The 15,043-nt window shown below is 38.4% G+C and overlaps 1 protein-coding gene across 4 annotated transcripts in view; it reads right to left on the reverse strand.

The window, feature by feature from the left end:
- DPY19L3 (dpy-19 like C-mannosyltransferase 3) overlaps window positions 1–15,043 on the reverse strand; it is a 69,492-nt gene that overhangs the window by 19,976 nt on the left and 34,473 nt on the right. For 2 of the 4 annotated variants that reach the window (XM_034639608.1, XM_034639611.1), the window contains 7 exons: window positions 8,401–8,532; window positions 6,932–7,033; window positions 4,923–4,996; window positions 4,585–4,743; window positions 1,606–1,728; window positions 1,122–1,233; window positions 222–278 (listed from right to left, as the gene is read on the reverse strand). In XM_034639608.1, coding sequence (XP_034495499.1) covers window positions 222–278; window positions 1,122–1,233; window positions 1,606–1,728; window positions 4,585–4,743; window positions 4,923–4,996; window positions 6,932–7,033; window positions 8,401–8,532 — 759 coding nt within the window. The remainder of the gene's footprint in view (window positions 1–221; window positions 279–1,121; window positions 1,234–1,605; window positions 1,729–4,584; window positions 4,744–4,922; window positions 4,997–6,931; window positions 7,034–8,400; window positions 8,533–15,043) is intronic. The other 2 variants (XM_034639609.1, XM_034639610.1) reach the window with 2 other exon arrangements.

Here is a 15,043-nt window from a genome sequence, read left to right on the forward strand (position 1 = left end):
AATTAGAAAAATTAAATTGTAGTTGTTTTTGCTATAATGTTTTTACTTGTTAAATACTATTTGGGAAAACAGATCGGTTTTCCTATCAGTGCCTTCATGAGAAGCGAAGATGTTTGTAGCCTCTGCAAACCATTCTATTTGCCAATAACATAGAGTACATTGAGTCAAAGCAATTATTCTGCTAAATTAATGATGGCAAGAATGAGGAAAATCAGTCTTACCTTATAGCACAGATACAGCAGTATTAATATCGGTACTGAATATCGCATTATACATATCTATATAAGAAAGACATTATTTAGATCACAGGTATTTTTGCCTTACAGTTTTGCTTTGTAAACACATGACTTTTTTTCTTTTTAAAACAACAGAAATGTACTTTAATGGAGCATGAGTCTCCAATTTGCCCAACAACTAAGTCAACGTAAGGGTCCCAATCACTCAGGAGATACTCCTAGCATCTACCATATTGCCACCTTGTGAATTTATAGGGGAGAATAACTCAAAACTGCATTTACAGGCTATTAATCATAACCATACACTTAATAATATTTGTTCTAAGTATAATTTATAATAATAATAGGGATAACTCTGGACAATGGGATTACTGGTGATTTTTAATTTTTCCTTGTATGCTTTACAGTATTTCCAAATTCAGTATAATGAGCACATCTAAGTTATGGTCTGGGAAAAAACAAATGATTTAAAAAATAAAATTAAAGTTAAGAATAAAGTTATTTAAAAAATAACTCCTTATAAAATCATAATGTGTTGGGGCACCTGGGTGGCTTGGTGGGTTAAGTGTCAGATCTTGACTTCAGCTCAGGTTATGATCTCAGGGTCGTGAGCTCAAGCCCTGCATGGGGCTCCACGCTGGGAATGGAGCCTGCTTAAGACTCTCTCTCTCCCTCTCCTTCTGCCCCTCTGCCCTTCCCCTGCTCGCTCTCTCTAAAATAAAATTAAAAAAATCATAATCTGTCAGTTATCTATTTTCAGCTTCAAATTTTAGTCTCTGTTTCATCAGACCGATGAACAGGCAACTACTGAAAATAACAGGAACTGGTAGGAAAGAAATCCTAAAACTCAAAATGAAAGTGAAATGGCAAAGGGACAGCACTGACCCTCTTTGGGTTATAAAGATGGAGCGACTTCAGGAGTAACTCCCATATTTCAGGGCTGCATAAGCCAAACGACGCGAACACACACATGTGCGACGTCCAGAGGTATTTCATTCTGTAAGAACAGAGACATCGGAGGTCAACCGGTGCCAGCTGCGGACAGACCTGCAGTGTGACACAGCTGTGCCATCTGTGAGAGGACAATTTGACTGAGGCTGTGCAGGAACCAACTGACAAAGAGTTAGTTATGAATTTCACTGCCTTTCAAGAAAATCATATAAATAAAAATGGAGGAATGCTGATAATTAGGAAAAAACTAGTTACTAGTAATATTTTGTACTGGAGAAGGTAGTAAACAAGGACATTTTATGGGAACCATAATTATCAATGAAGAGGACTGTTAGTTTCTGAGTTGCATTGCTAAAATATGTCATGTAAAGAGTGGTCGAATAAAAAAATAATCAAGCAAACAGGTAAGACAAAATACCTCATTGTACTCAATGCCAAGAATCCAAACAGAATGGTATGTATTAGGTTGTAAGCAGTTTCTGGTTTCAGGATGATCGTGCACTTTCCCATTTGACCCGTGGATTGTTGGCTTGTAGAATCACTGAATAAAACAACACACATACAAAATTGAAGCTGGATACATCATTTAAGCTAGTTAAATCTTTTTTAAAGATACCAGAAACTTATGCCTTCATGTATTTAGAAATGTGTTACTGCTCTAAGCTAAAATGAATCAGCATTAATCAATTCTGAATTTGTAAGGATAAAACTGGTATAACAATGCATTAATAACTAAAATTTAACAAATTTCATTTTAAGTAAAAATTTAGAATGCTTCAACCCTTTAAATTACAAGAAAATAGAAAAAATTCTTTTGGAATCACTTATATTGCAAGATATCTTTAAAGATATTTCATGAGTTACTAGCATTTTACAAGTTTTTACAAAGAAGAAAAAATAAAATAAAAATGAATCCGTAAACGTGGAATTCAGTTCCCTTCTGAACAAATGATCACATTTTAACCAATACCTCATTAAAGATGTTGAACATGATTTTTTTAAATCAAATATGGCTACATTAAAATAATTACATCCATAAAATGAATAATAATTCCTTATCATATAACACCCAATTCATATTCTATTTTCTATTAATGCCATTGCTTTTTTCAGGGGTTTTCTTTGAATTAGGACCCACAGCTTTCACACTGCATTTCATCAACGTCTCTTTAAATTATTTTCAATCAATGCAAGCATCTTCCAGTTGGAGGCCATTTATTGGCTGAAGGAAATGTATCATTTGTCCTGCAACTACTCCCACCTTCTGGATTTGGCTGATTGTCTCCTTGTGGTGGTGTTGAATACATTTCTGTATTCCCATGCTCCTTATAAAATTGTAATTAGATCTAGAGGTTAATTATTAGAGTCGAGTTCATTTATTCTGGCAAGAACACTGCATGGGGGATATAATGTACTCTAAATTGCATCACACTGGGGAAGCACATACTGTCCTATCTGGTTGTCTGAACTTTGGAGATGCTGAGATGGGCGAGTGGGTTCGGATGTTGTATGATTTGTTGTCAAGGGGATAAGGAAACAGCAGGAAGGGCTGCCAGTTTACAAGGCCCCACTTACCCTTCATAAAATCCAATAGACCTGGATATATATGACGCTTCCATGCAACTAGAGAGCTCTTCTTTCCTAGAAATCCTTTCACCACCCTAGATTTACATGAAAATCAAACTGATATTCTAGGGTAATTTTCACCACTGGTAATAATCTTTACTTAGATGTTACATATTACAACCCAAACTCTGGCTTCTACGTTGCTACTAAAAGATTGCTCCAGACAAGGAGAACATGTGTTCTCATCTCCCCTTGATACCTGAGAGAATTTTGCGACACCTCTCTCCATCTCCCCAGCCAAACTGGAAAGCTCTTACCAATCCCGTGAACACAGAGCCCATGAGTTAATCCCCTTGCAGCCCTAGCCTTTACACTAATGCAGATGTGTTGCATAAACATAATAGTATCATCCTTCCTAGTACTAAAATGGTAGAAATACTTCAAATACTTGGCATTGATAAAATATCCTTCAAATTACTTAAAAGTTAATTAATACTAAGATACAATAATTCTTACATTACTTTAATTAACATAATGCTTTTCTTTTAATAAGGTTCTAATACCCCTACCTGGCAGATGAGACGCTCTTTAGAGCATCTTCACCTACAATCACACACCAGTCAGCTTGCAGAGACGGCTCACAGACTCACACTGAGCACGGCAGACACCGTCACAAAACACTGCAGGCCAACTGAGCTCCCTGCTTTGCATGCAGTCTAGAGTCCTGCCGACACTTGGCGTGTCGGGAATAATGTTAAATTACACTGTCTAGAATAATTTCCATCTATTTTCACAGGACTAAATTTTATCTTGGGCTAGATATCGGGCTAAGAACACTTCTGAAAGATACTAAAATAGTTTATAGTCAATGAAATATTTTCATGGTTCAATGTGGCTTCACTCTTAATAATCATAAAACATCTCAACTGGTCTGGACTCATTTTAATGCCCTTTCCCAGCACAGCGCTCTGGTGGCTGCGATCACAGATCACCAGCACCTTAATTGGCAAGATAACTACAGAGAAAAGGGCTTCCTTCTGAGCTTCATTAAGTTTTCACAAATGACAGTAGCTTCAATTTCTTACACTTAATTTTCTTTCAATTTAACATGGATAGTAAAAGCAAAAACCTCCATCAGCTTTGTAGGTAGGCATTCTACAGGCTTTAAAAAAGTCTTTATACTCCCCCACTCTTTCTTTTAGCAGATTAGTGGACATGTTAAGTTTTTTAAACATAGTCAATTATTACTGAAGACTTTGGCAGATGCTAATAGTAGCGGTCCACCTCAACTCCATAAGCCCCTTAGCAAGATGCAACTAAACAAACAATAGTTAACTCTTGATATTTCATGAGCAATAAAAAATGCAGCTAGACAAAAGGCAGAAAAACAACAGGAAACTAATAATGAGAACGAAACAGAGACTATGAGTCAGTAATAATACCAGCTTAATGACAGCTAAAATCTACAAAATATCCTATGAGTGAGGCACCATTCTAAGTACTATTGTTTTAACTTATTTACTCCCCACAGAACCCTACAGAGTAAGTCTTCTGAGTATCCCCATTCCATAATAAGGGCAATGCAGAACTGGCTCAAAGAGGACCTTGTTCCCAGACCAGTCTTGACTGCACCACCTGCTTTTTGCTGCCTCTTAGCTGGTCGATCCTTAACTACTGAGTGTGGGGTCCACTCTCATCTGGTTATGATCCCCCTCTGAGCTGAACAATACTACCCTATCTGTGCCTGATATTTTGAATTTCAACTGCAATTTTTCTGCAACACAAAGCAAGTTCATTAAAGCATAGGACAGGTTTCTGAAACATGCCGTACCTGAGATTATGAAAGGCGACCGCTAAGGCTGCCATCACTGTGATGGACAGAACAAATATGTAAGCATAAAAAAGGAGAGTATCTGAAAGCCTTCCGAATGTATTAAAAGGTAAGAGGCCAAATGCTTCTTCACACAGATACAGATTTGCATCAAAATCTCTAGGGAACAAATGAAAAGAAAGCAAAGTATTAAATTCAGTACAAGATAAATAAACCACAAATGGTTCCTCAAAATGAGCCTGGTATTAGTAGTTGAAGGCATAATGATAAATTAAGTTTTAAAGTCCCTGCTGATTTAATATAAAGAAAGCAAACATAAATTTTAAATTCAGTCCTACCTTGTTGCTCCAAACCCAAATTTTGCCTTCAGAAATTTAAATATGTGTTCGTCTGACTTCAGATTAAGAATTTTCTATCAGGGAGGGAGAAAATGAAAATTGTTATTAGTGCCTTATGCATGGTTTCCTGATAATTTCCCACTGGATACATATATTCAGTGTCCAGTTTCAAAGGACTGTGTGCACATGTGTTTATAAAATTAGCGAATATTCTCAATAGTTGTTAGAACTGAGGAATTCTAACACGGGACTTTCAAGCTCCCTCTGTTCCTTTTTTTTTTTTTTTTTTTTTAGCAGAATCATTTTTTCCAACCATCTTACATGTAAGTAATAGATAAAAGATGAGCTTCTTTGGTCTTCGGGAGAGGGAGAGGGCTGAGGCCCTGTAGAGTACAAATGTTTTGATCAGAAAACCAATAATATGATGATCTGAAACCTCAAACAGATACAGAGCCCACAGGGCCTGTGTGGCTTTGGGGTTTCTGTCTGCAGACACAAGTGATAGAGGACTCAGTCACACAAAGACAATCGACGCCCCCGCAGTGGCCCTCCGGGGGAACCGAAAAATGCCAGGGCGCATCATTAGTGATTATCATGCACATAACTTTATTTTTAATATATGGCTTATAAAAATCCATATAACAGAAATGGGTGAAGAAATCCTGTCAGAAGGAAAATAAAGACAGAAAAGAGAAGATGATGAATCCGGGAAGTGAGGTTAGTACATAAGATACATTCGCTAGAGATGAGCCATAAATCTGGGCTCACGCATCAAACTAGCAAATGCAGATGGAGATAAAAGCACAGCTTCTAAGATTAAAACAAACCAGTTGCTCAAAAGAGAGCCTAACACTCCTAGAACTGAGACTCAAGAGGAATTTTCCTCATGGGTACAGTAAAAACAGCAGGAGCCTCAAAGAAGATTTTTTCTAATTCCTCTGATTGTACGTAGTTGGCAAGACATCAAGTACAATTCAATAGATGTTATTCTTTGGGAAGTCAAGAATCAATGGTCCAGGCAGGCAGCTCTCTACTGACTTAATCCAGGCACAGATCACTGAGTATCTAGAGTGGGGGAATGCATGAACTGCATATCTTTCAGCCAACCCTTCAGAAATGCTGATTGCTCAGTTCAAATAACCTTTTGATAAGTACTGAATTGTATGGGGTTGAAGAACATAGTGACAAGGACCCGGAGTGGAAGTGTTTAATGCGGCTGGATGAGTGAGAGTCTTTGATAGTCAACAGACAGGAAGAGGGACTGCCATTCTCTTACAGAAGAGAAGGAGTCTGTCATGTACATGCAGATGTCTCCTGTCCTGAAACCAGCCTTCTAGAAGGGGCAAAATCATCTTAATAAATCACTGTGCTTCTGACAGTAAAGTTAATTTATCTCTCTTTTTTAAAAGTAATCTCCACACCCAATGTGGGGCTCCAACTGATGACTCCGAGACCAAAAGTCACATGCTCCACCAACGGAGACAGCCAGACGCCCTGCCAGTTTATTTAACTTCACCCAATAAAAATCATGTCAGCTTTTTTTTGTACCATGGTGTAAGAAAATGCTCTCTAAAAAGTAGAATTTTTTAAGTTTAGAGAAACACTTGTTCAGTGCTTTTAAAGGTGAGCTTTAAAAAAGTTTAATAACTCAAAAAGCGAGTTCAAGTTAGAACATTAATTAAAGAGTGAACAGGGGTGCCTGTGGCTCCATCCGGTTAAGCAGCTGCCTTTGGCTCAGGTCATGATCTCAGGGTCATAGGATCAAGCCCCACATCAGGCTCTGCGCTCAGTGGGGAAACTGCTTCTCCCTCTCCCTCTGCTCCTACCCCCCTCCACTCATGCTCCCACTCTCAAATGGATAAAAAAAATCTTTAACAAAGGATGAATAGAAATCAACGACTAAAATCAAGAAAACAACTGTTATTGAAACAAAGTTAAAGCACAGCTTGTTACAAGTAAAACTGCTAATTCTGTAGTAATATGAATTAAACGTCATTTTATTAACCTACCTTAATAATGTTGTTGAGAAAAAGTGTCAAACATAAAACTGCAAATAAATGTAACAATAGTTTCCCAAGCCTATTAAGGAAGCTTCCAGTCTTCAGATTTTTCTAGAAATTAAAACAGTTGAGTTTCAATTCTTAAGTTACTTCATAAACATTTAAGGTGAGATTACTTAAGGATTTAAAACATTTGATCATGCAGCATAGAGAAAATATGTGGAAAATATAACCAAATTTTTATGAGGTTACAATGTCTTAATATTTATAAATTTCTAATATAAGAGTAAATGAATTCCTTAATAACAAGCTTCATAAGATCAGAAAACTGTCCCCATCTTTCTTTCTTTTTCTTTTTAAGACCTTTGCAACCAGAGTATGGAGTCTGGCAGAAGAGACTCAGAATACACTGACTGAACAAATCTTGTGATCACTGATCCATTAATTCATGTAGCACAGACATAGCCATAACCCAATTAAATAAAAGACCTATCAGTATAAAAAAAAGGTAAATTGTGCTCTTTGACACATAATAGTTTTCTTATAACCCTTAGATAATTTTAAGATTATCAACTATGATATCTGAAGAGTTAAATATTCATGATGTTTATTTATAATTAGAGTTTGAAGGATGAGTGAGAACTACTGTTTTAGATAATCAACTAAAGCCTGTTCTTAAAAGTCGTTATGACAGCTTGTCCATGACAGCTCTCACTCCAAAAGAAAAAGGATTTATTCTTTCCAAAGCAGAAAGTAAAACAATTTCTTGATATAAAAGTGTTTATGAGAAATGTTTCTCATATGCTTATGAGAAAGAAAACAGGCTTTGTGACACTATATGAAGAAAAACAATGGACTCTTAATTAAATCTCATGTAACTTTAAGAAATTTGAATTATTGACTAAAGCCAAAAGAATGAGGTCAATGTTTTCAAACGTGACACTCTAGGAAGTGTCCCCTTATTTCTACGTGTATGTCTCTGGATTCTCACAATTCAGAGTTAGTTTTAATTCACTTAAAAATCAATACCATGGTGCAGAACGAGGGGTAAAGAGCAGGGCTACCACATCAGTAGTACGGTGCCCACCAACTTGACACTGCGACGAACATTTCCCCAAGCAACACCTTCTTCTTACTCTTGGATTCACACACACAAAAAAGTTGAAGATTTTTGCTCTTTTATTTCAACTTCCTATCAATGGCATTCAAATAAGCATCTCTGGCTAATCCCTGAACTAAGATTCCAATTCTCTAAGAAAAGAAACATGTCAAAACAAAGGGATGGCACATCAGAAAGCTAGAAAACAGAAATGCTACACCATGCATGTAAACCCCCTCACAAAACACCTAAATAATGCCCTCAGTGCTTTTCAGTGGGAATTTGCTCAGACAACTTCCTTTGTGCACTGTATGAAAATAAGGCCCAACCAACCACACAATTAAAAAAAAATTGCGTTAAGGACACAAAAATGTCCTACCTGAAGTTTTCTTGCAATTAATACTGAAAGATTAAAACTGATAAGCAATGATCCAAGAATCATAGAATTAAAAAACTGAAGGATGCAGACCAGGAGCAAACCTGTCATCTGGATGCCGTACAGCCATGTCGCCTGCAACAAGCAAAGATCAGACGGTGAAATGGATTTTACCAAGAGACCACCACATGCCGACATGTTGGCCAAGGGCTGGCTACATCCTGAGTCACAAATAACACACCTCGCTTCAAGTAGTTCAGTCTAAAAAAAAGTCCCCCAAAGGAAATCATTTACATCCTGTTTCTTTACCTTTTAATTATACAGCACTTTAAACTTTGTGACGTTAATTAAGAAGGAAACAAACAGATAATATAAAGTACAGGAAGCAAACAACGGCATACATATATTCTGGAAATGGGCAAATGCGATCTGCAGCCTTCCGTTTTCTTCTAAATTCTTCTACAGTTACTGTCTACAGTAATTTTCTCCAATTCTATTATTGCCGAATGTTGCCCGTGTCCTCTCCTGCTTCATTTTCTGGGTGTGTGCTGACGCCATTAGACTGCCCAGTCCTCCCGGCGCGACGCCTCCGACCCCTCCGCCTCACGGGTCAGCGGCAGGCGGCGCAGCGCGCCCAAGGCGCACAGCGCCCGTTCGGACGCAAACGTGCAGCGGGACCCCGGAGCGCTGCGCGCGGCACGGGGACAGAAGACGGATGCCGACCCTGCTTCAGACCTGCCGCGAAAGCCCGGCGTAAGGACCGACGTAGTGATGTCTCAAAATGCCTCGCGCATAATGAGCACTCACTAAAGACAGCTCTTGGTGTAGAACTGTTGACAGGTTGATACTGAAAGAAGCAAAACTCAACCCATTTGAACACAGAAAATATGCCACAAACAAAAAATGACAGCCTCTAAGAAAGAGTTGATACTTTTTTCCAAGACTTATTTATTTGAGAGAGAGAATGTAAGAGTGTTTGGGGGCGGGGGGAGAATCCTCAAGCCGACTCCCCGCTGAGCGCGGAGCCAGAGGCGGGCTCGATCCCAGGACCCGGAGACCAGGACCTGAGCTGAAATCAAGAGTCGGACAGACACCTAACCGACTGAGACCCCCAGGCGCCCCAGACCTGATACTTCCTTTTGTCTCTAAAACTGGACAATTCCACATTCTTATTGGCATATGAAAACTCCTGCGTCTGTTCAGCAGCAAATCAGATTTCCCTCATTGTTTTGTTTTTTTCACCTGGAAACAAAACTATATCAAGCATTTAAAGGCAACGGTTCCGTGTTTTTGGTTGGTGTTAACAGAACTTGGATTTTAGGGTTATAAAGATAGAATATTTTATTGTAGGAGATTTAGAAAATCCAGTCAAACATAAGAAGAAACAATAATGGCTAGAAAGGTGGGCTCTAAAATCAAAATCTACCACCACTACCTACAGAAATAATATTGATTTCACAGTGGTGTACATTTCATGTAGTATTTTACTTATCTTACATTATATTGTACCACTTTCTCACATCAATGACTCTTCTGTGAAAACTTAATTTTAAATGGCTACCTAACATTCTACCAGATGCCATGATTTGTCTGCCAGTGAATCATTTGTTTCCAACTTTTTATTATTGTTGAAATTAATGTTATGAACATCCTTTTAAAAAAAATCCTCAGATCATTGCATTTGGTTACACGCATCCACCCTTATCTGCCAGGAATATGTTCCAAGACCCCAGTGGACGCCTGAAACCATGGATAGTAGTGAACCCTGTCCACAGCATACATCCCTGTGATAAAGTTTCATTTATAAATGAGGCACAGTAAGAGATTAACAACGATAACAAATAATAAAATAGAACAATCATAACCATGTACTGTACAAAGTTTATGTGAATGTGGTCTCTCTCAAAATGTCTTCTTCTACTGTATTCACCCTTCTTGTGATGATGGGACATGGTAAAATAGCTAGGTGATAAGATGAAGGGAGGTGAGTGCTAGAGGCCTGGTGACAGAGCGTTAGCCTACTACCGACCATATGTCAGAAGGCGGATTATCTGCTGCTCACCGGGGCTGACTGCACATGAATGAAACCGTGACCGTGGATAAGTGAGGGCTGGCTACTGTAGCTCCTTAACTTGTTCATTGTTGTACCCTTAGCACCTAAAACAATGCCCACTAGAACAGTGTGGCTCAATAAATATGGGAGGTATGAATGAATGAAAGCATTTCCTCAGGATAGATTTCTAAAAGCACAATTACTGGTTAGTGAAGAAAGAGCTTTTCTTTTTAAATAGCCTTATTGAGATATAATTCATATTCCACAGAATTCACCTATTTAAAGTGTACAATTCATGATTTTTAGTATTAATAGAGTTGTACAAATATCACCAGAATCTAGTTTTAAAAGAACATCATCTCCCCAACATCCTGCCAATCATCAGGTGATGCGCATATGGGTGGGTTCCACTTTCTGACCATTATGACTCATGCTGCTATGAACATCCATGTACAAATTTTTACGTGAATATGTCTTCATTTTTCGTGGTTATGTACGTGGCAGTGGAATTGCTGGATCACATGGTTACTCTGTGTCTAACACGTGAGAAGATGCTAAACTGTTTTCCAAAATGGCTGCACCATTCTGTAATCCCACCAGCAATGTAGGAGCTTTCCAACGTCTTCACAACCTTGCCAACGTTTGTTATCATCTGTCTTTGTTGTTGTTTTTAGATTTTAGCCATCTGGGGGGGGGGTAATGCTATCTTATTTTGGTTTTGATTTGTGTTTCCCTAATGAGTAATGAGGCTGAGCATCTTTTCATGTGCTTGTTGGACATTTGCATATGTTCTCTGGAGACATGCCTATCCAATCTTCTGCCCATATTTTATTGTTGAAAGAGTTCTTTATATATTCTGGAACTGCCTTATCAGATATAGGATTTGCAAATATTCTCTCCCATTTTGTGAGTTGTCTTTTCACTTTGATGGTAATTTTGAAGCACAAAAGTTTTAATTTTGACGAAGTCCAATTCATCTATTTTTTCTTTAGTCACTTGCGCTTTTGGTGCTGGATCCTTAGAAAAAGGCTTGGCCTAATCCAAGGTCATGAAAAATCATTCCTGTCTTCTAAATGTTTTATAGTTAAAAAAAATAAATGTTTTATAGTTTTTAGCTCTTACAACTAGGTCTATGATCTATTTTGAGTTAATTATTGTGTATGGTGAGAGAGAGGAGTCCAACTTCATTCTTTCACATGTAGATATCTAGTTATCCCAGCACCATTTGTTGAAAAGATTATTCTTTCTCCATAATTATCTTGGCACCCTTGTTGAAAATCAAATTGTTTATTTCTGAAGATTTATTTCTGGTCTCTCCATTTTATTTCATTGATTTATGTCCATCCGTCTACTAGTATCACAGTGTCTTGATTCCTATAGGTTGGAAGTAAGTTCTGAAATTGGAAAGTGGGAGTTTTCCAACTTTATTCCTCTTTTTCATGATTGTTTCGCTATTCTGGGTCCCTTGAGCTTCCACATGAATTTTAAGATCAGCTTCCCAATTTCTGCAAAAAATTCACATGGGATTCTGAGAGGAATTGTGTTGAACCTGTAGAACAATTTAGGGAGTACAGCCATCTTAACAATAGTGAGTCTTCCAATCCATAAACATGGGATATCTTTCCAATTTATGTAGGTCTTTAAAACTTTCAGTGTTTTGTAGTTTCCAGAGTATAAGCATAAGTACTTCTTTTGTTCAATTTATACCTAAGTATTTTATTCTTTTTGATACTTTTCCTTCTAGGAAGTATTTTTTTGCTCCCTTTCCTACTGGGGTATAAATATTTTTCTTACTGATTTGTAGGACTTCTTTAAGGATAACAAATCACTCATGAATACATTTTAAAATATAAAACAATTTTCTGTCTGCCTTTTTTGAGTTATGGTGTTTTTGGTGTTGCCAGTTCTTTTTATATCAAATAGGCATAGTTCTAGAAAAAAGACAGTTTAAGTTACAACAAGATTGCACAGTTTTTACAAATGTAATGATATCCTAGGTTCACAAAAAACGTTGCTGGTGAGCAGCCAGAATGTAAAGTTGAGCAGTACTGTGTATTAGAAAGTCCTAATTATAGTGCTAGATCTGATGTTTGACATTAGCTCAGCTTCTTGATTCTGTAAAGTTCCTATCTTTTGTGAAATTTGGGAAGTTTCCAAACATTCCTTCAAAAAGTACTTTTTCAGGACTTTTCTCAGCCTCATGCTCTTTCTCTCTTTTGGGGATTCTGAATACAAGAACGTTAGAGTTTTTGTTATAGTCCCACAGGTCCCTGAGGCTCTGCTCTTTTTTTTCCAGGCTATGTTCTCTTGTTCAAATTAGGTTAATTTCTAACTTGTTGGAGCTTCAAATTCACTGGTTCTTTTTTCTGACCACTCCATTCTCCTGCTGAGCCCATCTACTGAGTTTTTAATTGTCATTATTGGAGATTTTCAGCTCTAAAATTTCCATTTGCTCCTTATTTTTCTATTTTTCATTTCTTTCAGGTGTGTTTGTAATTGTTCCATGAAAAATTTTTATAATGGCTGCTTTAAATTCCTCATCAGATAATCCAACTTCTGTGTGCTGGTGTTGGCATCTTTTGATTGTCTCTTTTCACTCAAGAGAGATTTTCTTGGTTCTTAGTATAAGAAGTAATCTTCAATTGCATTGTATTCTGTTATGGGACTCTGGATCTTTTTAAAATTTCTGTGTCGGTAGGCCTCCTCTGACACCATACCAGTGCTATGGCAGTGGGCGAAGAAGGAGGCCGCTTCCTTATTTCCAGATGGTGTTAGATGTCTGGGTTTTCCACTTGACCTCTGTTGACTTTTGGGAGACAGGGGAGAAGGGTGTCTCATTGCTGGGAGATGGTGAAAGTTAGGGCTCCCTACAAGGCTTCTGGCTGAGAAGGGAAAGCATCCCTCATTAAATTGTTCTTCCCATGGCCTTCAGTGACACTGTGTGTGGAGGGGGTGGGTGAAGGGAGAGAGGGAGGCTTGTTACTTCTGAATCATAGTTAAAACCGCAGCTTCCCTGTTGATCTTTTCTTTCTCTTTCTTTCTCTTTCTTTTTCTTTCTTTCTTTCCTTCCTTCCTTTCTTTCTTTTTCTCTCTCTCTCTCTCTTAAGATTTTTATTTAATTATTTGACAGAGAGAGACAGCGAGAGAGGGAACACAAGCAAGGGGAGTGTGAGAGGGAGAAGCAGGCTTCCCGCTGAGCAGGGAGCCCGATGCGGGACTCGATCCCAGGTCTCTGGAATCATGACCTGAGCCGAAGGCAGACGCTTAACGGCTGAACCACCCAGGCGCGCCTCTCTGTTGATCTTTTCTGACACCATCCTGTCAGGAAAGGGAAGGGATATCTCATGAACACTGGATGAGGGCTGAAGGTTCTCCATGTGGCCTTCACTGAAGCTTCTGGCAGATGGTGAAAGCGCTGTCTCCCCAGGAGACTTCGGCATAGCCCTGGCAGAAAGTGAGCAGCTTGGTATATAGCTGGGTGAGTGTGGAAGTCTGGCTTCCCCACTGGCCCTCTGCTGATGGAGGGAGGAGTGAAACTGCAGTCTTTTTCCATCCTGTTTGGCCGAAGTACTGCGGCTAATGTCCGAATGTGTTCTCTCTTGCTAGAGATATCTTGCTTCCCTTTTCCTGGTCCTTTTGGCTTTTCTTGGGGCTTCTGACTGGGTCCATTGCCGTTTCCTGGTTGCTGACTTTTCCAGCACCTTCTCTGGGATATATGGGGTTAAAAGAAAATCCAAGGGCCTCACTGCCATGTTCCTCCTCTGAGCGCCAGGGCTCTAAGCAGCCTGCTTTCGCTTCTTCCCCACTCGAAATCCTCTTCTGTGCGTGTTATACACACCATCCAGGGCTCTTAGTTGTACTAAGCGGGAGGAACAGGGACAAGGGCATTCACTCCATCTTGTCTGGAACCACATGGAGTACTCTAGATTCTCCTCGTATGTAGTGTTCATTCACGTATCTTGCTCTTTTCACAACGGGTTTATAAAACTTCATTAGCTTCCATACTCTTTAATGGAGCCAAAATACATGCTTTATACCACCTACTATTCTGCTCTGTATTTAAAAGCCTAGACACATCTCTCAGTGAAACTTGAGCTTTTGATGGCAAGCAATTTTCCATCACCCAGGAAAAGAGGAAATGTACCAAAGAGGATACCGCTTGTCAGCACATCAGACTCTGAATTGCATTACCTTTTTCTACACCAACTATTCTGACTCTCCCGTTTGACATGATTAGAGGTCAGTGATTCCAATTTATGAAGAAACGAAGGCTCCAAGAAGTTAAATCACTTTAAAGAGCTAGTTATTTTCATACCCAGTGGCAGCAGCTTGGTTTTACAACTGAGGATTCTTTCATTATTATACTGTTCCTCCTCAAATTTTGATACTTACAACTACTACTGCTAACATTAACATAGTTTCAACTACGAAAGTTTAACAAAGTGTAGAACTGAATACGATCTAAATTACCTGTATTATTCTTTTGTTTTGTGGTGTGTTTGTGCCAAACCAGTATCTTTTATTGTTTTCTATTTTAAAAGAAAACAGAAAAAGTAATACATGTTCATTACAGAAAAATTCAAAAGACTTAAA

This window comes from Ailuropoda melanoleuca, chromosome 12 (genome assembly GCF_002007445.2).
Source record: "Ailuropoda melanoleuca isolate Jingjing chromosome 12, ASM200744v2, whole genome shotgun sequence".
Lineage (NCBI taxonomy): Eukaryota > Metazoa > Chordata > Mammalia > Carnivora > Ursidae > Ailuropoda > Ailuropoda melanoleuca.